The sequence below is a fragment of the Anopheles ziemanni genome, chromosome 3 (assembly GCF_943734765.1).
Source record: "Anopheles ziemanni chromosome 3, idAnoZiCoDA_A2_x.2, whole genome shotgun sequence".
Classification (NCBI taxonomy): domain Eukaryota; kingdom Metazoa; phylum Arthropoda; class Insecta; order Diptera; family Culicidae; genus Anopheles; species Anopheles ziemanni.
Genome location: NC_080706.1, coordinates 68,587,822 through 68,603,324, shown reverse-complemented (window position 1 = coordinate 68,603,324; position 15,503 = coordinate 68,587,822). Strand labels below are relative to the sequence as shown.

Here is a 15,503-nt window from a genome sequence, read left to right as displayed (position 1 = left end):
AACAGAGAGAGATACGTGAGTGGAATGTTGATAGTTTGAGAAGATCGTCGGGAAAAGATATTGAATGGGTAAAATAAATTAAATGCCAAAACAAAGTAGACTCAATCGGGAGAAAATAGAACAGAAACGCATTAAAAGAAAGAAAAAGCCACGCACAACAACTCGATACAAAGACTTGGGGTTCGCTGCTGCCAGAAATGATGGTTGTTGGGGAAAACTTACCTTACTGTACACGATGCTGTCGCGGGGTTGCTGCTATACAATTGCTAAATAACTCTTCTTCACAGCATCGAAAACTGCCAATGGACGATGGTCGAGGTGTGGGTGTGTGCGTGTGGGTAGGTCGGATCTGAGCCTTCGTTCCATTCGTTGAATCGTTGCGAAGACGTCGAAGAATGTTGTTGGCCGAATGAAGCACGTGGAGTTGGAGGGTGTGTTCTTATACGATGGAGTGGAGCGGCCCTCCTGTTTCTCTTGCGGTTTTTTTGCGTTATCTCTTGCAGCTTGCTGGTTGGTTGTGTTCTTCTTGGTTAGCTCTAGTTCTTATCCTGATTGGACGCATTCGACTGATTCTGTTGTCCTCCCTGCGGTCCCGGATAGCCTCCGCCGTACGGGTAACCGGCATATCCCGGTTGACCACCGCCGCCGCCTCCTCCTCCACCGCCTCCACCACCACCACCGTAGTACTGCTGATACTGCTGGCCACCGTAGCCTCCCGGACCTTGCTGCTGAGGGCCCCCGCCCCCTCCGCCACCGTACTGACCACCTCCGGCCGGTCCTCCGGGTTGATTTCCGGTTACCGCCGCCACTGCTGCGGCCTGTGCTTGCAAGGCCTGTGGTGGTGTTACATGCCCAGAAGATGTTGACGATTGGTTTTACGAAGATCATGACGGCGAGGAACACGTGGGATAGATAAACAGTCACCGATGACAACCACCAACAATGGATGGTCGATATTGATCGTTTGTAAGTTGTTTTGCGTAGCGCGTTTCAGAAAAGATTGTTCGTGCGTTGTTATGCAAACCAAAAAATTTTAATGAAAGAAAAAAGACGGAAGAAGGAAAACATAAGAGCGTTGCAAATATACAAAAAAAAAACCTAAGCATCGTAACAAAAACGGTCGGAAGGACTAGGTAAGCTTTAACATTTCAAGACTTAATTTTTGCAGCGTTGTCGAGAAGACATTTACTCGGTGCTCAAAGTAAAACGAGGATATAGTTCCTTTTGTTTTGCTCTGGGATAGATGTGCCCAAAATCAAGACGCTCGAAAGAGTGAACGGGCGGCGAGAAGATGGATCGAATGGGACCGGGTGAGTGGTAGGATGGGGGATTAGCATGACGGGAAGGTGTTTTGAACTGACAAGATTTCATATCAAACTAAAGAAAATACAGAATCCGTTACCTTGTTGGCCGCAATTTGCTTCTCGATGGCTTCGGCTTCCTCGATTTTACCGATTCGTCGGTAGTACTCTGCCCATTCCGCACTGTAGTCTGCTTGGCCACCACCACCGCCGCCGCCGCCGCCGCCACCACCGCCAGCCTGCTGCTGGTGCTGCTGTTGCTGTTGTGAACCGGCTCCCGCGGCTGCCATCACTGTTTGACCTTGTACAGATTGATTAGCTAATATGGTTTCGAAGATATTTTGTTTGGGAGGCACATAAATCATACGAACGTAACGCGCAACGGTACGTTTTAAAACGAACAAGGAGCGAAGGAAGCGAAGGTTAAAGTATTCAGGAGAAAATAATATAATCAACGATAACAAAAGGGTAGGGAAATTAGAAAGTATAAGAATGGAAATTATATTAATATTAAAACCATTTAACAATTGAACCCACACAATCGTCCATCGGATAGCATCATCGGCATATTTCATTAGTTTAAATAGAAAGATAGCAAAGGTAGAACAATGCAATTAACATCATTTTCAGTGAACACAACACTTCTTCCAAAGGCATTTAACTAAAGCGATCAAGTCTACACGAAGAATAGCATCATGGGTACTGATATTACCTGACAACGTGCCTTGGGCTGCCTGACGTGCCTTGACCTGCTGTTCGATCATTTCCGCCTCACGGTGCATTCCCATTTGCCTAACGGAGAGAAAAAGATTGAAAATAGTTTTGTTAAGCAATGAAGGTAAATACTATGAGTTTGATCAGTGGGAAATTTAAATCAAATTGGGGATTTCTTACTTGTAATACTCGATCCATTGCTGGGAGTAATCTGCCTGCGGCTGTTGTTGCTGTTGCGCGGCGGCTGCTGCTGCGACCGCTGCAGCCGAGGCTGCATTGGCCTGGGCGGACTGCTGCTGCTCCCAACCACCCTGCGACTGATAACCTCCCCATCCGCCCTGCTGGTACGCATTGGGACCGACACCACCACCGCCACCGCCACCTCCACCGCCTCCTCCGCCACCATTGTTCTGGTATTGGTTGGCGGGTACCGTGCTCGCCCCGACATAAACCATATTGATCTCCATGTTGATCTTGTCCTGGATCAGCCGCTTCGCTTCGTCAACCTGATGCTGCTCACCCTTGCAGGTGAACGTCTTTTCCGTCGTCTGGTTCTGGGACGCCTTTCGGTCCATCTCGGTGTGCGCACCGGACTGCTGGTTGATCTGTTTGATCGTATCACCACCACGACCGATGATGATCTAACAAATAAATTATAAAAAAACGAGGTGAGCCCGGGGAAACATAATAATGCCTTAAGGTTCACATCAATAGCAATACTCACACCACACTTTGAAACGGGTACGGTGAAGGTGTACTCTAATCGGGTCACCTGCGGACCATTGTAGCTGTTGTAGTTATTATCCTGATTCGGATTACCACCCATGCCACCACGACCGCCATGGCCGCCTCCGTCACCACCTCCTCCACCGCCCATTCCACCGCGACCACCACCACCGCCTCCTCCCTGTTCCCTTCTTAGGACGCTGTCGATCAAATCTTCGATCATACGCTTTCCATCTTCGACCTGAGCCTTTGAACCAAGCACGATGCAACGTCGATCACCCGGGCCATCACCGCGGCCCTGTATGAACTGCAGCTTGCAACCCGATTCGCCCTGAATCTTCTTGATCATCTCACCGCCCTTGCCGATGACCACACCGACGGCCGCCTTCGGAACGAACACCTCTGCCTGTTCGTTTCCGTTCATATTCTGGCGCTGCGAGTAGGCGTCCTTCTCCTGGATCAGCTCGTACACGAGCTGCTTCGCGTGCTCCACTTTCTGCGGATCGCCGGAAATGCGTAGCGGTTTCTCCATCTCCTGCCCCGGCCCATCCTGAATGATCACCATCTTGGCGCCCGTCTTTTCCTGCAGCTGCTTGATCGTCTCGCCGCCCTTGCCAATGATCAGACCCACCTTCGAGCCCGGAATCATCATCTCCTGGTGCGACGCTCCGAAGCCTCCGCCTCCCACGCCACCACCGCCGCCGCCACCACCACCACCACCACCGCGACCACCGCCTAAACCACCACCACCACCCGGTCCCTGATGATTGCCGTTATCCATCGGACCACCGTGGTTCACCATCTTGCTGATCAGTTCGCGCACGCGCTGACTCGGATCCTGCGGTCCACCACCGCCGGGAGCGTTTGAGGAGTTAAAGTTGTTGCTGTTGTTGCTGTTATTCTGCGACAGACGGGCGGCTACGGCTGCAGCTTGGGCGGCGGCTTGCATCGCAGCCTGACTCATGCCAGTGGGCGAGCTAGCATTATTGTACTCAGACTGTCCACCGAATTTTTTCAACTCTGGCCCCGAATCGTGGTCGTCGTGCGGTCTCTTCACTGGTTGGTGTGGCTGCTGCTGCTGGCCACCGGGGTGTATCTTAGCGGCAATCTGCGAAAAAAGGGGGAAAAACAAGAATGAGCAAAACATTAAGTAACAAGACAAGAAGAGAGGCGTTGCTGGCTCATGTACAAAGAGCTCTGCTGGCTCAAGAGAACAAAAAACCGACCGCACTCATCACACACTGGTTGAGTTAAACGTGGTTGAAATATCCAAGGCGCACCCAAATGAAATACTTTTCTGTTTCCAACGTTCACTCGGATTGCATTTTGATCGACTGTGCCGCCGTACCTTTACCCACGGTTAAGGTAAAACACAAATTATCACAATTTATCGCTAATTTTCTAGCCTTTTGCGACCGCGTACCTTCGTCTATTACATCGCCACAAAGCGCACGCATTTCCTGCACAAGGGTAGGAAATCGTGTGCGAACCGTGCGTCTAGGATCTTCTATGCTCCCTAATCGCTCTCTTTATCGCTCAGTTTCTCAAATTGCACCATTTTGAGCTGTGTTGCATGCAGGAAGAACTATCACGAACAAGCATCGAACTTACGGTTTCTGGTGCGTGCATAATCCCAACCGATTTGCAAACGACCAGGATAGTAAAACTTTGCTCAGGTTTGCTCGAGTATGTAAAAGAGTACCGGCCAGGTTGTAAGAGCGAAATCCCAGCGATTGTTGTTAGAAAGGATTCTGTTCCAGGTGTCTGCAATTTAATTCAGCCGCGACACCGCATGCTATGGTTGGGTAATGGAGTTTACCAAGGAGGAAACTTTTACCTCAATTGACGGTTACTAGGGAAACTCACTTAGCAAGGTCTGACTTTTTTTTTTAGACGAGACGACGTATGGCGGCGGATCCTTTTTCCCCAGGAGTACCAAGCGCGTTTTGGTACCTTTAATTTTTCGCTTTAAAAAACTACCTACTTCGTTACTAGATCACACGCCGGGATGCCTGGGAGATGAATGTTGTAAATTGGAGGAAAAGAAAAGTTGAACAAAACGCGACGAGCGTGAAAAAAACGGAAAAGACAACATTCGATCCCGAGCGGTACGGCGACGATGAAGAATTCTGTTTCTCATCGATCCAAACGCGCCAGTCTAAAAGTCACTGTAATCGGCATAAGCGTCGCTGACGTGCTTCAGTGTGTTGGTGAAATAGAGGAGTTGTGTGTGTTAAGCTGAAACGGTTATAACCGATTCGGCACATTTGAGTTTTACTTGCCGTACCGGTAATACTACTCTGCATTTTATTTCATGTTTTTACCTACCCACATTACTTTATGAACATTTCACATGAAGCATGGTTATTCTAAAAATCTTTATAACTTTAATTACAACCTCCACTGCCGGTGAAGGGGCTAAAGTAGAATGAAATAAACTGAAATCAAATTTACTTGAGCTGAACTCAATCCCTTTGAACTGTGTAAACGCACATGTGCAATTACAACACATACTAGCACAGAACGACGATTATCCGAGAGACGGTGAAACAGAGTGGTTTATCCTGGCGGCCGCCATTTTCCCGGTCCTAATGAAAAAGTAGCGTCAAGCCCTCCGAAGTAGCCGCCATGAATTATTCTCCTTCCTCAATAGCAACAAGGGGTGCCTTGCCCCAACCAAGTTTTTTAATTTGGCATGCTAAAAAAACTACATGAATAATATGAAGAATATGGCTTTACAACTTTTCTAAGTTACAAACTTTTCACTTGCTTTGCGCACACAGGTGTGTCTGCTTTTGCTTTCTTCAATAAGCCGACAAGATCATTACTTCGCAGGCAATGATTGAAGTTTCTACTCACAAACCAAAAAACCTGACTATATAAATTCGCAATAGGGACGTTTTGTGAAAATAATGCCTCAGGAAATGTGTGGAATGTCGATATGATAGCGTTAGTGGTCGAGGGGTTCCCTCTGGGTGCTTCTGCTTTTTACTCACTTGTTTGGCTCTCTGTAAAGCGGCTGCAAATGCTGACGATTGACTAAAATTTTGCGAGTTCTGGTTGGAATAATCACTCATTATTAAAATAAATGAACCGATAAAGTAAAAACGTTTCCACTGTCAGAGGAAGTCAACAACGAATAAATAGGGCTAGCGCTCCTCTGTCGCTGGCCTGAGACTGAAAAACGGGCTACTCTTGTCCGTATATTCTCGCACGTCTTCTCCGCGTCTTCTGCCACACACCGCTTCTCTCCGCTCTCCTCCGCGCTTGTCTAAAACCGCTGCTTGACAATTGTTCTCTGCCCCAGAGTCACAACGAGAGAGAAGATGCTGTTTCTGCTGTTTTGCGGCCTTTAGCAGGTTTCTTTTCAGTGTGCCTACACACCAACCGATTCGCGGGCCTGAATGGGTTACACGACTTGCAAGAAAACTAGCTGCAGATACACGAGATTTCTCCGTTTTCTTTTCGATTTCAGTTCTGTTTCCAGTTAATCACTACACCACCGGATTGCCTCCTTTAGGATCGGATGAGCTCTTCTGTCGCCTTGTGGAACAACATAAAAAAAAACTATCTCTAGCTTGTGCTCCTGCTCAATCTCTTTCTCGCCTGTGACACTCCTATCATTCTATCTCGCTTTTCCTCGTGGGAGGTGTTTCCGCTCTGTTGCTGCCGTCTACAAGATATGAGCACGAAAGCGATTTTCCTTCGCAAAAATCATTTATGCAGACTTTTCATCCAAATTTATTTCCTCTGTCGGCGTCAAGTTTGCGTTCACCCAATGCGAATCACATCACGATGCCTGCGTAGTTGAAGGGTGGGGTGGTTACGGTGCCGGAAAAATCTGAACTGAAAATCACCAGCAGTGCGGCGCACGACGACCAAAGCACATTTGGAGGAAAATTATAAAACTAAAGAAAAACGATCTATGATGCTACGAGGCACGGTTGGAGCGATTTTTCCGCACATCACACGCAATCGATCTGAACGACGCTGCCACTTCGAAGGAAAACTGACGAGTGGCAGCTTGCACTTTGCGATGGTGGACTAGTGTTGGCAGAATCGGGATTCGGAAGATTTGAAGATTCGATCCCTAGAGGGATTCCAAAGATTCGAATCCCATTTGCAGATTCTAAAGATTCGAATCCCATCTGACAGATTCTAAAGATTTGAATCCCATTTGACGGATTCTAACGATTTGATTCGATTAGGATTCGAATCAGATTTGATTGGTTTGGGACTCGATTTGATTCGATTCTGACTTGTTCCTAAACTGTTTGAATCGACTCACAATGATTTGAGTCGAATTAGTTACATAAATAGTCGATCTAGAGATTTCCTGACTAGTCGATCTAAAGAGAGAAAAATTCCTGGAACCTATTTTTTACCAAGAAATACAGTAGAATGTCCATTATTCGAGTTGTTCTACCCAACCAAACCCATTTCATCAGGACCAGACCATTTTTACCGAATTCTGAATCGGATTCTGGGGATTCAGATTAGGATACACAATTTCCAGACCGACATTGATTTGTTTTTACATGATGATGATGATGATGATGATGATGATGATGATGATGATGATGATGATGATGATGATGATGAGTCTTACCGCTTACCCCTACATAGGTTTGAGAGGGACGAAAGTATCTTGAGATATTAAATATAAATCATCAAACAAGAGGGGGCATTGGGGCAATACTCTCCAGAACAATCGCATCCAACTCTGCTCCATTCATACAACGGTCGCCATCGATTGCACAAGGGGGTACATCTTACCCGGGGTCCACACTACAGCGCGACGTCGCCTGACAGGAGCTGAACTCCATATAAAAAAACCTTGCGCGATGTCACGCGAATCGCGCTAAATTTTTTTTGCATGGAGTTCAGCGCCTGTCAGGCGACGTCGCGTTACGCGACGGTGCAGTCTGGAAAGCGTGTTAGATTTCCCAACTAGCAAAAGGAGACCACTTTCCGGAGTAGGGCAGGTATTTTCGCACAGTTTTGGTTAACACCGCCAGCATTCATTCTATTAAGTTAAATAAGATAATAAAAATAAAAAGTCCCTGTTCATTTTTTTAATCATCATCATCATAATCGAAGACCATGTTGACAAATGCAATACTACGAGCTCAAAAACTACAACATTTACTAAATACATTGCAAGCACAGCGTCGGACTACCCGCTTCACGTATACGGCGCATAGGCGTTTGAACTCCCTAAGATTTCACGCTTGTTTAGTCTCTCTTGGCATCCTGTTGTACCATTGTCCTCCTAAAAACATTTTCGGGCGTTTCCAGACATATAGCCGGGAAGTCTTGGCTCACCGGCATTACGAGTGTGAGTCCTAACTACTATCCTTTCCGCCAAATACGTTGGTACCAGGCCTTTCAAAATTTTGTACACAAAGACCACAGTTCCAAAGGAACACTATCCACTGCTTGGACTGTTCCGACTGTTTCTTGGATTGGGATTCGGATTTGGGGATTTGGTTTACCCACCACTAGAATAAAGCTGCAGCGCGCCAACAAGCTTCAAAAATTTGGTCGCAACTTGAAATAATGACTGAGATAGCCAAATTGCTAATAACTTGTTAGTGCCTTGGTAAATTTCAGCAACATACACTTCAAATGAAAGGTCTTTTGAAGGCAAACAACTTGATACAACAAATATTTTACCTCGATTCTTATTTTATTAAATAAACATTTGAATGGGATTTAGATACAGAAACCTTGTTTGGTATTTTCTGCTGAAATAACAAATTTGTAAATAATTTTTGATTCTTTCCACCGATTTGTACATGTAACCCCATAAATGAAAAGGATGAACAATCGGAACATTAGGCTGATGTGCATTTTTTCCATACTTACAGGCCTGGCAGCAATGGCAGTTAACATCTAAAGAACGATGACATGCGGCAGCCTCCGGCGAGCATTTTCGGGCCCATAGATTCATCAAATAGATGATATGAAAGATCATCTAGGCGGCCATGTAAGTAAAAATAATGTATTTGATGAACAGTGCAATTAGAACAGTGAGCTAATCCTTAATTATGTCTGTATCATACTTACCGGCATGGCAGCGAAGGCAGTTGAAAAACACAGTACAACTATGAGGAGCGTGTATGTAGGAAGGACTTCGCGGGTAGCATGCGGCAGTAACTGGTAAACTTTTACGGCAAAGTGGATCCATCTATTTTGGGTAGAATTCAATCATGAACATGGTGATAGGATAGTTTGTTTTTTCCCGGTACCCGGACTAGTTAGCAAACACGTTGGTGCGATTGTTGCGTGAATTCTACGACAGCTAGTTTGATTTTTTTTTTGTTAAAGCCAAGAAAAATGCATTTTACGCACTCCGTGGGCACCCAAAGAGGCGGGCGGTTCCTAAGAACAGACTCGAAGGTGTCATAAGAGCATCCCTCACTACTCCCTAAAAAACTCGGCAAAAAGCTGTTTCTTACACCACCAACCTCGCATGTTACCTGTCCTAACTAAGATATTAGCCACGCAACAGCTACTGTTGATTCCGTTCAAAGATAGTGGTCTTACTAGATCCTGACATCCCTGGCGAAATATGCCCTAATCAAAATTTGATGTGGCCTGTCGCTAAGCATGAAAAGGTGGTGGTGGTACATTTTTACTATTCCTATCTCCGTATGCTTCGTACCTGACCAAGGAAAAAATAGGTGGCATACCAAAATTGACTATGTAAAACTCTTTGAAGTAACTAAAAGACCTCGAAAATGCTCGAACCTCCTAACTAACCTAACCCTAACGAAATACATAGTACGCTATCCCTGCCTAAGTAGCCATAATTACGTATCTCCTACACTTCATCTTGTGCCGCATCCCTGACTAGCTCTGCCCTATCAGTAATTTGTTTGAAACGAGTCCTAACTAACCTAACCCTAACGAAATACATGGTACACTATCCCTGCTTAAGTAGCCATAATCACTTCTACACTTTATCTTGTGCCGCATCCCTGACTAACTATGCCCTATAACAGGGGTCGGCAAAGTCCGGCCCGCCAACCGATTTTATCCGGCCCGTAATAAAATTTTAGTGTTTCATACAAAAACTTCAACCCATTTTTCATAAGATTTGTCCACGATGTCAGGTTTGTTTTCTTCCCAAAAATGAAGATTAATATTGTTCAACGAGGTGTTCCTGTTATATGTTGAAAAAACCATCAAAATACAACGAAAATAAGAATTAAAATGTTTAAAAAATGTTTAATGAAAAAAATTCAAATATTTTATCTTTCCATTTGTGTAAGTCATTGTTTAAGGTATCCGGCCCGTAGTTTCGGTTTTCTATTTATCATCTGGCCCTTTTCAAGAAATGTATGCTGATCCCTGCCCTATAATGACACACGGAGGTTGACTGGCTGGCCGACTGGCTGACTGGCTGGCTGGTGCTGCAGACGTCCCTACGAAGTCATCTTATGTATGTCATCCTGGCTAGGCTGAAATAGATACTGAGTTAATGCAATTTTAAAATATAGTATAGGATTGCACGAGGAAGGAGTAACAACCGTGTTTCAGCCGTGGGACGCTTCGAAGATGGGCTCAACTATAAACATTTCATAGTGTTGTTTGGGGCATTAAATTATGCAGACATAAAGAAGCCAAATTCTCAAAGGATACTTCAACAGGTCATCTAACAGACAGTCACCACTGTAGCCATGAATAGTACTGAACGTGCCAGGACGGAATATCTAAATATGTTTCTTGCAAGAAAAGACACTCCTACAGAAATATTGGCACCTGATTAAAGGAAGAAAGACACCAGAGCAGCGAATGTTCATCAACAAGCCTTCGACAAGTGATGGAAGTCAAGACACCAGATACCGCAGATTGCAAATCATAAAATGGCAATGGAATATTAGTTATAGGAATTAGAGCTTGAAGTTACTGTTACTTTATACTGAACTTATTGAAAAGAAACTACGTTGGATTGAAAATGTTTAACGAATAATTCTCTAACTCTTTCGCCTCGTTGTAGGCGCTTATCTTCGGTGATAATGGGGCGCTCATCATCGGGAAAATTAACGTCTTCTACATAGAGTTGAAATATTATGGATAAATTCTGTTAACCGGTCTGCGCGGAAATTGCATTAGCCGGTCGCAATTTAAAAGTTATGTAAAACAACACAAGTTGTTACAATGGGAACTTTTTTTTCTGCTGTTTAATTTTTGCCGCTCATTTTTATAATTCGGAATCGGTTGGTGATTTGGCCGAACGTACGCTCCACCACTTGCCGCGCCCGAGAAAGCCTCTTGTTAAACATACGCCGATCTGGTGTGTCCTCAACTTTAAATGGGACCAGCATTTGTTCTGATCCTTGGAATGCTTTGTCTCCAACAAGAACATACTTAGAAATTCCCTCTGGTCCTGGCACGTTAACGGGTGGCATTCGTTTCACAGCAGTTTCCAAACTACTGGATCGATAGACCCGACCGTCCGCCATCCGACCTGGAGCACCGACATTTTCTTCAAACACTTTTCTTCAAACTTCGGTGCAATTGTGTCCCATTCATGTTGGGTATGTGGAAACTGAAAAATGTGTACCTCAATAAATTTGGCATGCAATACAACAGTCTCGAAATTAGCACTTACGCGCAGAAATTTCTGCATTAAGGCCGTTTGGATTGCTTTGCAGCAGCTGGCGATAACTTGGTGCAGCATGCGTCTTTCAATGAATGTGGACGTCGCCAAGTCTGGTACCGTTCGCCCGGTTATTAGATAACGCAAAGTAGCTGCTAATTGTTCCTGTGTGGACAATTGTATTCCACCTGATGTTTTTCGTGGAATATAAGGCGCGCAAAGATTGCACATCAAGCCGAACACAGATGGCGACATCTTCAGATAGCTTAAAAATGTTTTCGGATAAAGACGAGCCGCCAGCTCCACGTACCGCATGTGGGACAGATGCGGCCGATGTTGAAATACCGTGGATTGTCCATTAACCTGAATGACACAAACGATATTATAATATTAAAAACAACGTAAGCCAAGTTATAGGCCTTAACACTTTGGTGACGGGGCCCGTGCACTCTCGGGGTAGCTTGGCTTAACGTTGTTTTTAGCGGAAAGCGCCCGTCAACCAAGCGTTAAGTCATGAACAATTTTGAATATGATAATTGTCGTCGAGGGAAGCGAAACCGTAGACGAGGCGCAGCGCCAGTAGGTCGGTCAGTAGGGATCGAAAAAAGCCGCCGACGAAGCGAAGCGGTTACCCGGGCAAAAACCGATAAACAAGTAAGTAACCTAGTTACAGGTTTATAATTTGTAAAAAAGCGTATCGAACGAAAAATAAAGTTAGTATTCTACAAGCGACAACTCGCCTCTTAACTCCTACGTCGATGGAAGTGCCACCTGGGAGCGCATCGTGCGCAAATTTCTACAATAAATCATTCGCAGTGGCAGATTATCCTATGGGTGGAGTTGGCGGCCGCTAAGGGCCTCGCCGGTCAGAGATCCCCTTTAAACATACTACAGAATTGAGAGTTAACCAAGATCGTGTGTTCAAACGACCGATAGAAGTGAAGAGTTCTTGCAATTCTTACTAGAAATTACCATATTGCTATGTTCAGTTTGGTAATTATTAGCGACATACAAGTTAATTAACAACTATAAAATTACGCAAAACAAGCGACTTAAATGAAGCGGTTTGAAAGTGGAGCAGTAAATCGTTGAAAATTAAAAAAGAAGAAGAATTTATTCATTTTCAAGAAAATGATTTGGGTAAATTTATAAGATTTTAAATGCTTCGAACTTGGTTGACAATGAAAATGCAGACTCCTCAACCGTCTCTAGGAGCACCGGAGATCCTTAGGCCAGAAACAACTACCATGTCTTAAAGCCAACAAGAAACTGAAATAATTGTTTCAACTTCAAATTTTGATTTTGAAACTGTTGGAACATGAAAACTAATCTTTCCGATGTTTTCATTGACCACATAATGAAAAAAAACCTGCAGATTATGGCAATATCGAGAGTTCTAAAACCTCTTTATAAAGATGAGGATGACGTTTACTGCAGAAAGTTCAATACAGAACATTTTTGACTAAAAAACCAACGGAGCATCAGAAGAAAGCACTTGGTTGTTATTTTCGGAAACTACCAAAAGTGTTAATTATTACCCAAGAATCAAAAGAACACATCACATCTATTTGTAACTTGTACAAAAGGTTTAGTTTACCGTATTTTATCGAGTATGGTGCGCAGACGAGAATAGTGCGCACCTAAACTAAAACAAAAGTATTGGGAAGTTCATCTTGGTTACTTGCTAATGGGTAACTTCCGAATATTGTGCGCAGATAGTATTGGATCGATCTTTAATTTGAGAACAAATGCGCACTATATTCGATGAAATACGCTAACCCAAACTAAAGACACAAAGTTAATAAATGAAAGGGGAAAGAAACACAATTATTGGGAAGAAGTACTAAGATCTTATAAAAAACTGAAAACAAGAAGTAAAAACACAATAATTATGGATTTTGCAAACTGTAGAGCACAGTCATTTGACGTTGCAAAATACTTGAGCCTTCGCGCAAGCATTAAGCGGAACAGTGCAGGTGCTATGAGTGTCACAGTAGTGAACTACAGATATAAACGTGGAATTGTACCGGTTCAGATGAACCACATGATGAACTGTAAATGAACAATAAAGCATTCTGTACTTGGACTCCAACCAGAGCGGACGTGTATAACACACGAATATCACATGGTGTCAGAAGTGGTGAAATAGAAGAGCAGACAGAATCAAGTGTAGGAAAATGCAGAACAATAACGAAAAGGTCATGCCGTCTCAAGCAGCGTCGGCTAAACCACTAAAAACCAGCACCAACGAAGCTGCGGCAGTGAAACCACCAAAACCCCTCATCATAGAGGAAAACATGGCGGTTAAGTGGAAGCAATGGTGGCGACAATTCAAGTGGTACTCCGTCGCCACAAACTTAGAAGAGAAGCCTGCACAGGTACAAGCGGCGACGTTCTTGAGTTGTATTGGTGATGAGTGTATCAGAGTGCTGGATACGTTCGGATTAACGGAGGCGCAGGAGGAGAACATTGTAGAGTTGAAGACAAAATTCGAAGAATATTTCGTGCCGAAATCGTGTGTGACCTACGAAAGGTACATTTTCGGGAAAATTGAACAAAATAAAGGAGAGAAATGTGACACGTTTTTCACACGAGTTCGCGAACAAGCGAATCGCTGCGCGTTTGCTGCGCTACACGACTCAATGCTGAAAGACAGAATCATTGCCGGCATGCGTCATACTGATCTACTGCCACAGCTGCTGAACGACGACAATAACTTACAAAAGACAATGGAAGTCGTAAGAAGTCACGAACGAGCGATGGAGCAAGCCAGGGAAATGACAGCAAAGCATGATTTGGAGGTAGATGCGATAAATGGGAAACAGAAAAAAAATGAACAAAGCGACGAATTATTCCAATGTAATAGGTGCGGTCGGGAACATAGACGAAGAATGTGCCCGGCATTCAATAAAAACTGCGAGAAGTGCGGAAAAAAGGGGCACTTCGCCAAACAGTGCTTCAGCAATGTGGCACCTGAGGTTCCATCGCGATCGACTCGTCGTTATGTAAAATCGGTGGAAAAGCAAGATGAACCCCTAGTAGAAGATCTATTCGTAGCGGCATGTGAAGATGAGGATGCAAATGAAGACTGGTATGAAAAGGTAACTATAAACGGAAAAAAAGTATATTTGAAACTGGACAGCGGGGCTGCCTGTAACGTGTTGCCTTGGAAGATCTTTCGCACACTCGGGCAAAAGTTAAAAGAGTCGAAGACTAAACGACTAATATCATATAGCAACCACAGGGTCGAGGTGAAGGGCGAAGCCAGTCTCGAAGTAGTGGTTCGTGGTCGCCAAGAAAAAGCCATCTTCAAAATAGTCGAAGGTGACATGACGCCAATACTGGGCCGAAAAACGAGTGTGAGATTCCAATTAATATCACGGATCGACGAAGTGTGCATAGAGAAATCATTATTCAGTGGACTTGGCTGCATAAAAGGATTCGAGTACGACATAGACCTAGTAGAAAACCCGAACTTCAGAAACGACCCCCCCAGGAGAATTCCCCACGCACTGCGAACGGCGGTAAAAAAAGAACTGGACTTAATGATGGAAATGGGAGTCATCGAACAAATCACCGAGCCAACTCCAGTACTGAACGCAATGGTAATCGTGCGACAAAAAGGTAAGCTAAGGATTTGCATAGACCCATCCCAAGTAAATAAGAACATCCTACGTCGCATACATCCGCTTTCAACCGTAGAAGAAATTTCAGCTCGAATCAGCGGTTCGAAAAACTTTACGATCCTGGACATGAAGAAGGGATTTTGGCAAATACCAGTATCAGAGCGAACGAAAAAATACTTAGCTTTCGGTACACCCTGGGGAAGGTTCACATGCAAGAGATTACCGTTCGGATTAGCATCTGCTCCGGAGGTATTTCAGAACGTGATGACCTCACTATTGGAAGGAATCGACGGAGTAGAGAGCTCCATGGACGATATTCTAATACACGCAGAAACCGAAGAAAAACTTAAAGAAATTACCAAGAGAGTATTGACAAAGATCCAGGGTGCTGGGCTAAAACTTAATAAGGACAAATGCGTGTTTAACCAAACAACAGTTAAGTTTTTGGGACATTTGGTCACAGAGGTTGGACTAAAAGCAGATCCGGAGAAACTGGAAGCAATTAAAAAACTTAAGCGGCCGACAAAC

General features: G+C 44.4%; 1 protein-coding gene across 2 annotated transcripts; it reads right to left on the bottom strand.

Annotated features, from left to right (window-relative positions):
* Window positions 1-489: 489 nt before the first annotated feature.
* Window positions 490-6,745, bottom strand: LOC131289048 (far upstream element-binding protein 2). Of its 2 annotated transcripts, none has more exons than XM_058318246.1 (6): window positions 5,738-6,745; window positions 2,740-3,849; window positions 2,196-2,656; window positions 2,014-2,093; window positions 1,403-1,602; window positions 490-833 (listed from the first exon to the last, which is right to left on the bottom strand). In XM_058318246.1, exons 1-6 carry the CDS (start codon window positions 5,816-5,818, stop codon window positions 537-539), a joined length of 2,229 nt encoding a protein of 742 aa, XP_058174229.1. In that variant the 5' UTR covers window positions 5,819-6,745; the 3' UTR covers window positions 490-536. The 2 variants fall into 2 exon arrangements, with proteins under 2 accessions (XP_058174229.1, XP_058174230.1); XM_058318247.1 differs by having other exon boundaries at window positions 1,403-1,593.
* Between the last annotated feature and the right edge of the window lie 8,758 nt (window positions 6,746-15,503).

What these genes read in the sequence shown, in the direction of transcription:
- LOC131289048 (XM_058318246.1), bottom strand. Translation starts at nt 5,818, where the DNA reads ATGAGTGATTATTCCAACCAGAACTCGCAAAATTTTAGTCAATCGTCA. An exon ending in CTTTACAGAGAGCCAAACAA is followed by an intron (nt 3,850 to 5,737) that starts GTGAGTAAAAAG and finishes CTTTTTTCGCAG; the next exon opens with ATTGCCGCTAAGATACACCC. An exon ending in TACCCGTTTCAAAGTGTGGT is followed by an intron (nt 2,657 to 2,739) that starts GTGAGTATTGCT and finishes TTTATTTGTTAG; the next exon opens with ATCATCATCGGTCGTGGTGG.